The following is a 15,015-nucleotide window of genomic DNA, read 5'->3' on the forward strand; positions in this document are numbered from 1 at the left end:
AAAATGTCACGCATTCCGAAGTAAACAGTAAAATCCCTTTTTAATCTCACACTCACTCGTGGACGTGATAATAAATTACAATCAAATATTGAAATGCGATACGTCTAGTTTGGTGTGTGATCACAATCCAAAATGGAGCGTGAATTGTCTCACCTGACAATGGCCTAGATGTTGCTCAATGCTGGGCGACACGAGAAGAATCTGCCCTCGACAGGTGAGCGTGAGGAGAAAGCTGTCCAGGAGACGCAAGAATGCATCCGTAGTCTGTGGCTTAATGCGGAATTGACAGGGTCCTGTCGACTTGCCAAACACATAATCAATCCTCAGGCCATGTGCAGAAAAGCGTAAAACTGCCGTCTTATCGACACGTCGTGGCGATTCTGCCACATGTGGAACCATTCCGGATAATTCTTGTATTGAATTATTGAGCTTATCTCTCCTATTCTTCTCCGCGCGATTCCTCGCCTCTCTGCCATTGCTGCTGTAAGAAGGTGTAAGAAATTGAAGCGCAAAATTAGTTTAAATAAACAATGTCAAATATGATAGCATGATAAAATTGCAAGCATTGACACAGATGTCTTCGCATATCGAAATGGGCCAAATTTCCATCAAGTCCCTCTTCTCTCAAGAAATTGAAACAGTGGGGAAAAAAACTTCCAACAAAAGTTCACGGATACCATGAAAAGCAACATCATTGGAATTAGTTTTCAATGCAAATATATTTTTAAACCACGTTTTGTCAATATCTTCAAAATATACAAACACACACATTTTATACAGTCCGCTCTCTTGAATGAGTGTATTTTTTCAGCTACACATTCCGCAAAACTAACACACGAAAATATTTACAAATGTGCCTAATCGACTCTGACTCACAAGATATGTGATCAGAAACTTATTATGTGACAGACAATAAATTTTATTCGCGAAAAAAGTCTCCTTGAGCGCTTTCAATATTAATATTTGCAGCCACACAATTTTCTAGCCTGCATGGAAATTCTCTTAAAGACGAGGAGGAGTTCTCTCTCGCTAAACTTCCGCTCAATCAGCAATCAATTATGCAAATTTGCTTACGTATTTAGCCAAAAGAAGGTTCATTTCGCTGGAATTTGCTTACGCACAAAATGCTAACGAACGCCTGTAATTTGATTTTTTAATAAATTCTGACACCTGTCAAAGCGACACCTGTCAAAATCCATGATCTTATTTTCTGTCACATCGGTCACATCACAAGAATTACCCAAAATATCCCCCAAAATGCTCGATTGATTTCCAATTAAACCAGTGCCAAAAATAAAGATAGCAAATTGCCATGCAATTTCCACTCTTTTGATTGAATCCTCAACAGTCACTCAACCAACCGACAATTCACAGATTTATTACACAACTCCTCGATTTCATTATCATTTTAATTACCCAGAACCCCCACAATTCACATCATACTTTCCCCATTTCTCCCCCGAAAGAGAATTGTCTTCTGTGCAATAAACTTTCCTTTTATTAGGACTATACATTGCCAGAAAAAAATCAATACTACTCGAGAGGAGACGTAAAATGTAGGTTTTTGTGACAAGAGTTATCATTCATTGGTAAATAGAAGTTTCTATGGTGGATACAATTAGAAAAAGAGGAGCCATCGATCAATACAAACTGTCCAAAGAGAGGAAATACCACGCAAAGGAAGGCAGAACCCCAATCATTCAAAACATCACAAACATCTCTCTCTCTCACTCTTCGTCACCATGAAAATTTCCACTCAATTGAGCATTGAAAAACATTATCATTTTATTGGATTGCAATTTCGATGACTTTTGATTTTTTTCTTCTCTTCTTTTCACTCACACACCAACACACATCACTTTTATCGGCAGCACATAAAGTCCAAACCGAAAGTATTTCCCAAAAAAATTGCGCATTTCACACTTTCGCCGGCCCGCAAGGCATCGGCAAAGAGAGAGAGAAAAAAATGCGACAATGAAAGTACTTATTCTTGGTATTTTACGATCCTCCATTGGCCCTTCTGACTCCCCGATAAACACACACATAATTTTGAATGATGTATTTTATATGCACAGTCAATTCATATAGAATAATATATACATTTATCCCTAACACATATTATATGTATATATGCATTATTTAGGTGGGTCTCAGGGTGCTCTGAATTAAATTAATTCAAATATATGGCCCAGAGACACGAAATCTACGTCCAACTTTTCGTCCCAGTCCATATTGAATTTTATACCCTCGTGAATTTACAATAGCGCCGCCATCCTTCAGAAGGACAAATTCGAAAAACCAAAGTTTGACCGATTAATAGCCAAGAATAACGCAAATAAGTGTAATGATTCACGTTAACTCATAATTATTGTGCAATAAATTGAACTCGTTGATGGAATTACAACTAAAAAGCAAGTTTCTTGAGAAATCCTAACCCAGAATTGAGGTTAGGATTAGAAAATCTTGAAAATCTAATTTATTCTTGACGTAAAGGAGTTTGGTTTGTCCATTTATTCATTGTCAGGAAAACAAACAATAATGGATTTTCTCACATTTTCTTAGATTTTCCAAAAAATGTAATCAATGATATTTTCAAATTCTTAAATATTTATTATTAATTCTTTAATTATTAATTTTAGAAAATCCGAAAGTCAAGAAGAAATTCAAATCATCCAAAAGTCACTTGCCTCACTTTATTATGTATTTAATATAAAAGCAGTTTGCGTCACATCTTTATATGGCCAAACTTTTGACATCTCAAAACATTTCAACAACTCTCTGACAGTTTATTCAAGTGTAACGGATTTTTTGCGCAGTGTCTGAAATTTGCATATGTCATTAAAATTTACATTCAAATTTTCAGCTCAAGAATAGAATTTTGCCGACGACGAAAGAAGTCAGCGAAATTGGTATTTAAATCTTAAATTTCTATTCAATTTCGAGTGTCTCTGTCGTGAAGCTTCTTGTAAAGCCATGTAAATACACGAGGATAGAGAAGTAAATAGCTGTACAGCTTTTTTATCTATCAATTCGCTTACATCTCAAATGGATGTGACAGTGCCTTGTCTCAAGTTTCATTCGCAGTCGCATTCTCTCCGTGAAAAGTCTGCTCTCACTCGCGAGGGCCCAGCAAAAAAGCTCCCAAAAGAGCATTCACACAAGAGTTTCAAAGAGCACGTCAATTTTCCACAAGGCATGTGGGATTACAGATCGAGCAAATTTTTTACATCATCTCTACCCTTGTAATTAATTTCAACAGCAGCATGTCTGTGTAAATAGACAGAAGTTCAAACGAGTGGCAACTGGTAATGAGCATTGACAGGTGAATGAGTCGGAGAATGGTGGGAGAAAGAAAGGAGTTAAAGATGTATGAAAAAGGCGAAATTGGCAAATTGGATGATTTATCGTAGAATAATATGAGTTTATTGCGTCTCTGTCGCTTCCGATTTTCCGCCCGTCTCGGCAAGATATCGTAGAAGCTTCAGAAATATATGATGGTATCAATATGATACTCAATACATTTCGCATTTTCTGTAATTTGTACTTATTAGAAATTGTACATATTTGATCCGTTCAGTGCTGTAAGGCTTCTCTAGGTCTCTCGACATTGACGGTAAATATTGTAAAGGTGTCCACAATGATATGTACATTGCCAGAGCAAAGTTGGGATCTTTGTGTCAAATGCTTGCGGAGATGAATTTATTTATTCATTTGTATGTATTTTCTTTGCCATTTCTTCTCCCCCTATTTTCCACCTCCCCCAAATTTCCGTGAAGATGGCCAATTTAATTAAAAATGTTTATCAAAAAGCAGAGGAAATATTTTATATCATCATTATTTCATGTCTGCTCGTCACGATGTTTCATGATATTCTTGATATGTTTTATGTACCTTTAATACACATGATATAATTATTAATGATGCCTCCTTCGAAAAGACGGACCATTTGCTGCCAAAGCTCCAACACCGAGTGAGAATAATGGGCGTTATTCGCACAGCTCAACGCAAGTGAATGAATCTCGCAATTGTGTTGTGGAAAGTGTGATATTGTTTGAGATTTTCCGGCAAGGTTATATTCAAAACATGTTTTGAATTTTGTATATTTCACCCAACAAGAGAGGACCTTTTATTATGGCAAAGGAGAAATCCCGCGCGCGGAAGTGAGAGAATATCAATGAAAACCCATGTTTTCATTCTGGAATAACATTCATTCAATTAAGGACAAATTGAGGTTAGACTCTGGGCTTTTTTTGTTATTCTAATTTTATGACTCCCGCAATTAGCTCGTCTCTACGCCTAATTGAAATGAATTCCGCCCTGGGTAACGTATGTTCTCCAGCGCCCCCTTTTTTCCACCCTGATTTAAAAACACACTTAAAATAATAGCAAGTGTTTGTTATTAGTGTGAATTTCCAAAGTGCCATTACAGAAAATGGCCCCAAAATGAGAATGAAGGCAGACATGGTTAAAAATTCATGCGAAAGCACGGTGGAAAAGTGCCTTTCCCTCTGCCCAGACTGTGTGTGTGTGTGCGTGCGAACGAGTGAATGAGGGTGCTTTTGCGGGAGTGACCTTCGAATGTTGTGCTTTCGTCACAGCTTTGGCGTGGAGAAAAGTTGTGCACGATGCTCAGAATCTGAAAACCACATCTTTTATACCACTTAGAAGATTTTCTCTCTCACTGAAACATTTCACAAATTTTTCTCATGTACATCTCTTCTCTATAACTGACATCAAAAGGGCCCACACACAAACAGCCAAAAGATGGAGAAGAAAAGTTCAAGTGGAAAGTGCGTGATGAGCGAGAGAAAGAGACAGACACAAAATATGCCTTGTTTATATGTCACGATGTGGGAATAGAATGAAAATTTTCTATCTTATGTGCGCCTTTCAGCTCTCGCCATAGAGAAAAGTTAGCACTGGTCTCTCAGCCATTTGGGGATGTTGTCATGCTGATGATGTTCTCCTCCTGACGCCACTCATGATAGGGGTTTTCTGAGCTTTATAGCCTCAGTTCATGGTGAAATAGTATTGATTTCGGGCCTACCATGCCACATGGGAGTCGAGCGAGAGCCACACTGTGTGAGCAGCAAATAAGAACGCAAAGCCTGGACAAAGTGAAACATGAAGAATTGTGTGGTTTTTGCTACACTTTTTCCCTTTTCATTCTTCACATTTTTCCATTCCATTCTTCCGCAAACCAATGTGGAAAATAGAGAAGAAATTATGTATAAAGAGGCGGGTTCGTTTTTTTTCCTTTTCCTCCTCCTCCTCGTTCTTCTTGAGGCCAAAAGCATAAAAATAATATATGTTTTGGGGAGCTTTCTTTGAGGGTGTTTTGGCGCCTGTGCTGGCCCACATTCCACACCCCAAGGCTGCCCACAAATTGTACAACGAGATCCAAATTGGTGGACAAAGGATTAATTGACCGATAATTTCATTTGGAAATTATCCATCAATGTTGATTGATGAAAGACACACTAAGTACACTTCTATTTCTATTCCAAGGATTCAAGGATACGGACAAGTTGTAATGACTATTCACGGTTCAGTCCTAATTTTTGTCAGACACACTAAAATCTTCGACACATTGATGCTAAAACTATTAAGTGTGAATTGCAGACAGCTCAACGACTGAAGTTGATAAAAAATGACTTTAAAAGTGTATTTCTGTAGAACTCTGACAAGTAATTATTTATGTGCTTTTTCTTGCATTCATCGTTATTTCGAGAAGGAAGCAAAAAAAAGACACAAATATTGCTTATTCATGTCCACCAGACAAAAAAAATTCACAGATATGTGCAAAAAGATATAAATTAATTGAAAACTGTTAAGAATATACGAATAGTAATAAAATGGCTTATTTATGTTATTAAAAAACAACTTGAAAGTCACATTCCTCTCGAAATCTTTCAAATGTTTTAGTAGTGTAGAAAAAAAAATTTGCAAACTAAAGATTTGGAGACAGGAAACAGAAAAAAGTAGAATGTTAAAAACCCTTGAAACACTCGTTTTTTACTCTACAGTCAAAGCATATCTTTAAGACAATCTCATTTCCAGATTGCTAATGTCTAGTTTAGTGATCAATTCTCATGTAATCAGCACGACAAAATGCACGAATTTCAGGTGAAAACATCAAGCTGGCAAAGTGTTAAAATTCTGTGTTTATCTCTCACTTAATCCACTCCCATTTGCTCACGTTTCTCTAATATTCACTAGTCTTTATAAATCGAAACGTGACATCCAGCAGTTTTTCCCTCACATCTTTGCCCTTTCAATTCACATGCAATGCTATATAGTTGGGAGCTTTTACGAGCAAGACATCTTTGTCCATTAGCACGAATTGATAGCTGCGTCTCGACACATTTTACTAAAAGATGCTGCAACATTGTGGATGAAAATTTAATGATTATGACTTTCTGGTTGTGGCTGACAAAGTGTAAATGCAAGTCTGCAACTGTTGCTATTTTCATTCACTTTAGTGCCCGCAGTCCTTAAATTTTAAGACCAGCCAGCAGTGATGCATTTTGTGGTAAACGAGAGGAAAAATCATGCAAAGTGCAAGTCTTCTGATCAAATAAACACACAATGTTGCAACGAGGAAAATCTTTCGATTAAACTTATGAATATTCCAATGTATTTTACACCATCGCACTTTACATCAACAAATGCGCAGTTTTCCTAGCACAATTTTATGGAATTTGTGATTTTGTAACTTCACAAACAATGCAATTGCTCTCGAGACGGCATTTTTTTTTCTTCCTCACTCAGCGCGCCATGATATACGATATAAACAATCTGGATTGCACTGATAATGTACCTATTTTTCCATAATCAAATAGAGCATTATTATATATCATGCAGTGTGTGATAACGCAAATCCCGCAAGAGAGTCAAATGAGAAGATGAATAAATTAGCAACTAATTGTGTTGCGAAAGAAGCCGTAAAATTTTATACCCTACTAATTTCACATTCATTGATCAAAGTCAACACAAAAAAGAGTCTTCGACCATGCGGCATATCAAGTATAGAAATCATGGAAATGTTGATTTGAATTCAAATCACGCCAAAACACATAAGCATCGTTGATCACAGTCAAAATCATAAATATATCCATTGTATTGCCATGCCGCGAAGACAGTCATTTGATGATGATTATGTCTCTCTGCCTAAAACCGCTTCTGACCACCTTTAGTGCTGTTATTAAGGCAAGAGTCAAGTCAAAGAGCGTGTAATTTTATGGCGGAAAACTCTTAGACGCGCGGAGATATTAAAAATGACTTTCCGCTCAAGAATCTTAGTATAGTTGTTGTAACCGTAAAATAATACTCAGCGCATGATTGATAATTGTTGTTGAAATTATATGCCTATACACAATCAGCTATCGATGATGCTTTTTTATCATACAATGTCAGGATTAGAATAATAAAAGACATGAGCTTAGGAGTATTCGTGCATCTACTGTATGGCGACAAGGTCAAAAGTGTTACGATCGTATTCAGGGTTATCAATAATACGCAGCAAAATCCATAGAGGCAGTAAAATTGAGCAAATAAAGACATGATACCCAATGGGAAAGCCATTGAAAAAAGGGAGAGACGCTGTGTAAGTCGTGTATTATGGTATTTTATTCAATTATTCTCTCACTTTTCCCTCTGTTCTCTTCCAAGTCATTTATACACAGAACACCATTACCTTTACATAAACCCATGCTTTACACTTCTTTCTCTCTCTCCTCAGAATTGGCGCCTTTGCCGAAAATTATTTCCCCCTCTCTCTCTTTCCAAAGTCGGCCTTTTCATGTGATAAAGTTCGATGTCCGACGAGCATTAATTCCGTTTTGCTCTTTTCTCTCAAACATATATTAATGTAGCGGTTTCTCGGGTGTGGAAATCATTTGCCAAAAAAAAGAAGAATTTTATTCCCATTCTAAACCTTCTCAGAGATCCAACAAATTTCAAACATTATTAACAATATGTTGCCTTCTTCCCCACATATTCTCTTAAAGATTACACCAACTGATTACAATTCATACATTTCACCCGAAATCGCTCTCTTGGTGCTTTCTTTCTCATCAACGTCATGCACACCACGGAATATTATTATTATTTAAGACCCTCGAGAGAGCGAGCGTCGCTTACCTTAAAGGTGATGCAACGACAAGAAATGCGACATATATGGAGAGAAGAGACAATGAATGGAAAAAACAGATACAGCTGCCAAACAGTGCTAATTAAGCGACAGGATGATAATTGAATTTCGCTCTCAACAAATACCATCTATTAGAGGCTTTATCTCTTCTTCTTTGCCTTCAGGGCAGCATTCAAAATCATGAAATGTCTTTTAATTTCCTCGAAAAACCCCATTAAAAGTCATCTCATAAAGCTCCGTCTTCCGCGGCATTTTCTGGCTCCCTCTCAACGGCCTCCGTGCAATTCCTCCAATATTTATTATACAGTGCACACTAGGCAAGAGCAAATGAATCAAGTGAATGTAAACCATTTGAAGAGCATTGCAACAAAGTATCATTTTCTGCTATTTTCATGCGCAATTGCCTTTTCACTGTGTGCCTCCTCTCGTTCAACTAATGCAATTCCTGCTATCTCACATTATCGCCATTGCAAAACTATTATAACACACACATACACACGCGATAGAGTCTCCCTCAAGCACGTCTCATCGTGCTTTTTCCCTTCCTTCCCGCGCGACTTTTCCGGCCCCACACAAAAGTGTAAAGTAATGGCAAATAAACATTTTACACTCGCGTTCGCACATCAGTGATATTTCAAACTTTATTCTCTTGTAGAGAGAGAACAAAATGCATATGCAATATTGGTCATTACGGCCCAAAAGCTATAATTCATGTGGTTTTATCACCTGAAATCGCCTTCGTATTTGATTTAAATAATTATTTTTACTACTCTTCATATTAAATACTCTTTTATTTTTTCAAAAAAAAAACTGACGTAATGATTTCAAACTGTATTTTTTCACATAATTTATAAGTATTTCATCAAATCAAGATCAATTTCATGATTCAAAAAAATTATTCAATCAAGAAAAAAACCGCTGAAGATTTTCATCTTAACAACAAAATACCATTAATGGCTAACACTAAACATACATCGCAACATCGTGATTAAAGTTACAACGTCAAGAAGGGTGCAAAACACTCAATAGTTCATACATCATAACACATAAACTCGACAATCATTCGCCAATACGCGTCGCTCTTATGTGAATTTTATTGCCAGTGTGACTGAAATTAACATACAAGGTTGGCAGAAGTGACGGAGAAAAACCTTACACATAGAGTTGATACTTTTACGAGGAAATTTACTAGTGCAAACAAGCATAATAAACACCATCAGAAATATCAGTTACACCACCCCATTTCCCACAGGTAAGAATGACTGATGGCCGCTGATGAATGCACATTTCGCACGCCAGGAAATTATGTGAGACTCTGCCGAAATGTATGTAAATTCAATTAATTTTATTCGTTACAAAAATAACTCCACATCAGTACAATCAGGAGACCATATCTTCCATCCATTACTCTTTATTATAAGTCACCTATCCCACAATCATACAATTCAGTAGTTTATCTACACCTTCCAATCAACAAATTAAGCCACCTCTTCCTTCAGACTCTCTCAACTTTGCCACCAGATAATTTATTCCGCCAGTATCCAAGGAAATATCGCACAGTAAATTTAATTTAATAGTGAGTTAACAAGATTTGTGATAGTCATAAAAAGATGAGTTGAGACGCGAAACATGGAAAAAGGCACAGTGGCGGCAATTGCCATAGGCGCACCCCACTGAACTTTTACGACGATCTGTTTTGTATGGATGTTTAGCAAAATTTTTATAAGCAATTTCACTGTACAATTCCCTGACACTAAAATAAAGATAAGAATTTATTTTTAGAGAATTATATTTCCACTGCTCTTTTTTTCTCGATAAAAATTCTTCTTCATTGTTTTGTGGACTTCGTGAATGTGACTTTATCACATGAAATTAGCACATCATGACCTAAACAATTTCCCTACTAAACTTGTGCATCAAAAAACTCTTTCCGCAACACACAAACACACACGCACATGATTCCTAAATAATTATTAAATTGAATTAACACTCAATAGATATTTGACTGAAATCTTTCCATGCCCTCGTGAATTATCATATCTATACAAAACCAGAGTGTTAAAGTAATAGGCAAAGACTGTAAAAATTGCCTAATTAGCACATCTCATTTATAGTGAAAGCATAAAAAAAATCAGTAAACAAATAACGCCAGAATATCAGAAGTATCTCATATTTTTCCTCTCCCATTCATTCCATCGCCATTCGTTTGCGCGCGGAAAACTTTGGTCATTATGAGCTGCTCGCATAAAAAGACCATTTGTTATCGTTAATTAAAAATAGCCGGTGTAAATGCAATGCGCGTATTCCAGGGAAAATAGGAAGAGGCGCAAGTCAAAAATTGACCTCTTAACACTGACCCGATTTGTACGCGTGATTCAGGGAAAATATGTGTGCCAATTTATCTTCTCACTGTATTTTCGTTAAAAAAAAACCCACAAAGCTTATCCACTTTTTGGCATTAGGCACACACATATGTAAATGAAAGATTCACTCTTTCTGCTTTTTGCCACACAACATCGCCAGAGATGAGAAAATAATGTCACATGGTTTCTCTAAAATTCAGCAATTTTAATACATCCTATTGAGCAATCTGAGAAACATCAATAAATACTGCGCAGACAAAAAAAAGATAGTTTGAGGAGTAAAAAGAAATATGTTAATATATTTTTTTCACACAGACAAAATCTTCTTGGTCACCCAGGAGATATAGCCAAATTTATGGCAATCACAGATGCTATTTTTATAAATTTAACATAACAGAAATTACACAAAATCTCACACAGGGTTTTCCGAAACAAAACAAAAAACTCGCAAATATCTTTCATTCCCGTTACCATAAAAAACACTCTTTGATTAATTGTGCAGAGGAAGTTGTCTTAAAGATTCCCCAAAAAAAGTAAGACTCGTTCATTTGGGAAATTTCTCATTTATGCCATCCTTTTTTCCATGTATTTATCTTTGCACACCAGGAAAAAAGCATCGATCGTTTTGAATGATATTCAATCAGGGAGAAAAGGGAATCAAATGTTGAAAACCACCGCATTTTCGAATACCCTAAAGACTGATTTTTCTTTGGGGAAAGTAAAACAGAGAATTATTGATCGTGAAAATATTGCTGGTATACAATAATTTTCTATCAACATGAATAATATATGAACACTTCAGGTGGTGGCTTTTCCATCATCCCCACAATTTTCCATCCATTTTGACACTTGACTTTTTCCCTCTCTCCACCCCCGTCAGCAAAACCACAGAGAGCTCAAGAGAAAATATAATTCATCACACTGTGATTTTCATCTAACGCACAAATAATATGGGAAATGTGCGTGAAAGAGGCCGCGTCAGAGGTAAACACAATTAGAAGGTGAGCCAAGAGTGTCGGAAAGGTTCGTAATCTCAAAAGGCGCATTTCATTTGTCATGTTTGACTCTTTATAATGCTAAATACTGCAAGAAATTCTTCCAAAATCACCTCACCAGGTGATTTAATTATCTCGCAATTCACCCAACAACAAAAAAATCTCTATTCTGCATATTTTAGCATGTCAAATCGCCAACTTGTTTTTCCCTTTGTGAAAATTGACGTAGAAAAAAAACTTTTTCTCCAATTTATCTGTCACACTGAGAATCTTTCTCGCTTCTTCCCTCTTCTTCATCATCATCGCCGAAATACCGTGAAGTCACAATCTCTCTTTTTATTACGCTAAAACCGCTAATAAGTTTCAAAAACTGATTTATGTTATGTACATGATGCACAACCACATGCGAAGTGCCATCATTTCACTGACTCACGAACTGCGACTTCAGCCTCTTCACCTATCATGTCTATTAAGAACAATATTTTATAATTAAACCGTTTTGTCCAGAGGCACGAAAAAGTCTCCCGGAAAGGAATTCCTCGCAACGAAATAGTCAATCTCTTGTCGCTAAATCTCGTCATGAGCTCTTCAAATCGCATAAAAAAGAACAGATTACATGGAATTTCGTGGACTATTCCCAACTGATATGCCATGAAAAAAATAGTTTCACGCACACTTTTTTTTTTAACTTTATTAGATGAATTTGCTCGTACAACGTGTTTTTTTTTTATCTTCTCCCTCCGCAAAAACATGTGAAAAACGTTTTCGAACATGTTGCAATAAAAATATAAAATTGGATTTCATCATGACAGACATTTCCCAGAGGCAAATACCACAAATTCAATTGATCCCGCCATATCGTAACTGATTAAGTTTTGCTTATTAAAATTTTACAACACTCAAAACCATTTTACAATAACTGTATTATCAACACTCAAGGATAATTTGTTGACCAATCAATTGCAAATGTGCGAAATGTCAATTTGTGACAATCTCTGCCAAGCTTACGTCATGCCTAGGTGACATTTAACCCATCATCACACTCATTACCCAATTAAAATCCAAGAAAAATCGTCTTCCTACAGAATGTCCCAAATTTTTTCTCTCTCTCTCTTGTGAATGAAATTACAAAAATAGCGTAGAGTCGAAGACAGAAACCTGCGCCGAAACAACTTTCGCGGCGACGATTAAATAACCATTACTGAAAAAATGATTTATCGCAAGTCTGTGCAACTGAGTATTTGTTCTGTAAATTGTAAGAAAGTGACTGTGATAAAGGAAAGTTTTCTACTTGAGAATTCTGAGAACTTTATTGTATATTCTTCCTCATATATTTGTTTGTTTGTTGCACGTAACAAAATTAGATGCCAAATAAATGTGTCAAGTTTTCTAAGTACATTTGATCTTCATCCAGGCTTATCTCTTCTTCACAAGTTTATGTTCCTTTCTGAGAAATTAAAAAAGAGTAGTATAATCTTTTCTGGTATATTTAATATCCAAGGAAATTGCAAAATCTTCATTCACATTTCACATTTCAAGCACTGAATTGTGCGCTAAGAATATTCTACGCGGCGGTGGCGCCAAAATTTAAGTGCGCCGCGCAATTTGTGCAGATTCGCTGCGCCCAAAAAAACACAAATTCCACTGAGATCTCATTTTTTCCCCGACTATTTTCTCTCTCAATCTCAAAGCCATTAGAGTGCCGCCAAATTTAAAAATATACACACATTCTGACTGTGTTTTATTTTGACGCCGCACTGCAGTGACTCTAAAATTATTGCTCAATCGCACAGGAAGAAATCCTTCAATAAATTATAAATTGAAAAATGTCAGATAAACCAGTAGAGATTGCGCGATTGAGTTCCGTCAACAGTTGTTGCGTCTCCATCAAGATGAGATCACTTTTTCCCACAATATCATTAAAAATGCATGTAAGAAAAGATAGAGACTGAAATGCAAGATAGATGTTGTGAGATTATCATTGCGATAGGTAGCTATGTCGTCCACTTTCCACTTCCAAAGACCAACAATTTTTCACCGCGAGTATAACAGTAAGTTTTTCGTGAATTTCTCTTTTTTTTCTACACCTTGGCCTCAGTCAGAGATGATCTTCAGCTGGTTAGACAACAAGTTTTATACACAGAGAGCTCGCGAGATCTCTAGCTGGAGATAATTTAATATTGGAAAAAATTAGTCATTAAAAAATAACTGGTTCTCGCAGTGTTCAAAACATACACATAAGAAAAACTGAATTAATGTCTCAGGGGATTACTTAATATGTGCATTTAATTTAACAAGAGAGAAGCGGCAAAAAGACATAAAACCAAAATGACATAGCCATGTTACACTGTATTCTCTATGGTCTCTCTTCTCCAGCACCACGGAAAAAATCACATGAGAGTGAATTGTATGCTAGGAAGAAGCATTAAATTTGCAATAATATCTAGAATCTTCGCATAGGAACTCTTCGTGGTCAAAACATCCAGAGTGGAAAATTTCGTAGCGTAAACACACTCATAAATGCGGAATCATGTCTCTCGTAGCAACTTCCACCAATCACACCTACATTTAATTCATTAGCCGGACACGCATTAGATGTATCTCCAAATGAAATCATCGTGTTCCCATCCGAAATTCCATCATTCTTTCTCTCCTTCTCTGTACTGGCTTTTCAAAGTGAAAATTCATTCTTTCGCACATTTGTACTCCAATCTCATTAAATTCCTAATTTTTGATAATTAATTGGCATTCATTAAACATTTCAGCGATGTTTGCGCGCCGCACACACATAATTGCCATGGAATTTATGTACATCCATAATGGTGAAAAAGTTCCATATTCTCCAATGAAGATTTGTGATGTCTTCCACCGCATTTTCAGAGCATCTCTCTCTCTCTCCCTCTCTCCACACCCCATATAATCTTATCCGTGTACATATTTCCGATTCTCCACCCTCAAACATAACATCTCCCATCAATTTCCGCTCAATATTTCATCAAAATATTCTTCACATTTTGTACAACTTTTACATTTATAAAATACACCAAATTTTCCGCCAAGAAAGACAGCTTCATCTTCCGTGAAAACTCCCTTTATAAACTTTTCAGCGCTCCACAAATACAAAAAAGGAGGAGTTTTGCTCTGACTGTAAAAATTACACAATAAACTCATGAATTTTTCGGTCTATAACAAATCCCTTCCTATTGAATTTTATGCTTTTTTATTTACTGCCTCACTCTCTTATCTTAAAAGAAGAATCAATCGATTCCCCCCCAAAAGCTCCAAACATTTATCAATAGAACGCCTGGAACATCAAATAAATCCCACCTCTAATTGTCTAATGAAGAAGAGCAATTTTTCACAATTTGCACCAATTCTCCACCCTGGAAAACATTCATCACCTAAAGCTCCCGCTCTCGCCTTCAATACAATCACACTGGAAGCGCTACAATTAAAACATCTGACCAATCTTCTTCAAATTGACGCAATTAATACGGAATATCTG

General features: G+C 36.4%; 1 protein-coding gene across 6 annotated transcripts in view; it reads right to left on the reverse strand.

Annotated features, from left to right (window-relative positions):
• Positions 1–15,015, reverse strand: part of LOC132260547 (basic helix-loop-helix ARNT-like protein 1) — a 39,599-nt gene that overhangs the window by 7,223 nt on the left and 17,361 nt on the right. For 4 of the 6 annotated variants that reach the window (XM_059758745.1, XM_059758747.1, XM_059758746.1 and 1 more), the window contains one exon: positions 154–481. In XM_059758745.1, coding sequence (XP_059614728.1) covers positions 154–481 — 328 coding nt within the window. The remainder of the gene's footprint in view (positions 1–153; positions 482–15,015) is intronic. The other 2 variants (XM_059758748.1, XM_059758744.1) reach the window with 1 other exon arrangement.

Source organism: Phlebotomus argentipes, unplaced genomic scaffold (assembly GCF_947086385.1).
Source record: "Phlebotomus argentipes unplaced genomic scaffold, Phlebotomus argentipes genome assembly scaffold_18, whole genome shotgun sequence".
NCBI lineage: Eukaryota > Metazoa > Arthropoda > Insecta > Diptera > Psychodidae > Phlebotomus > Phlebotomus argentipes.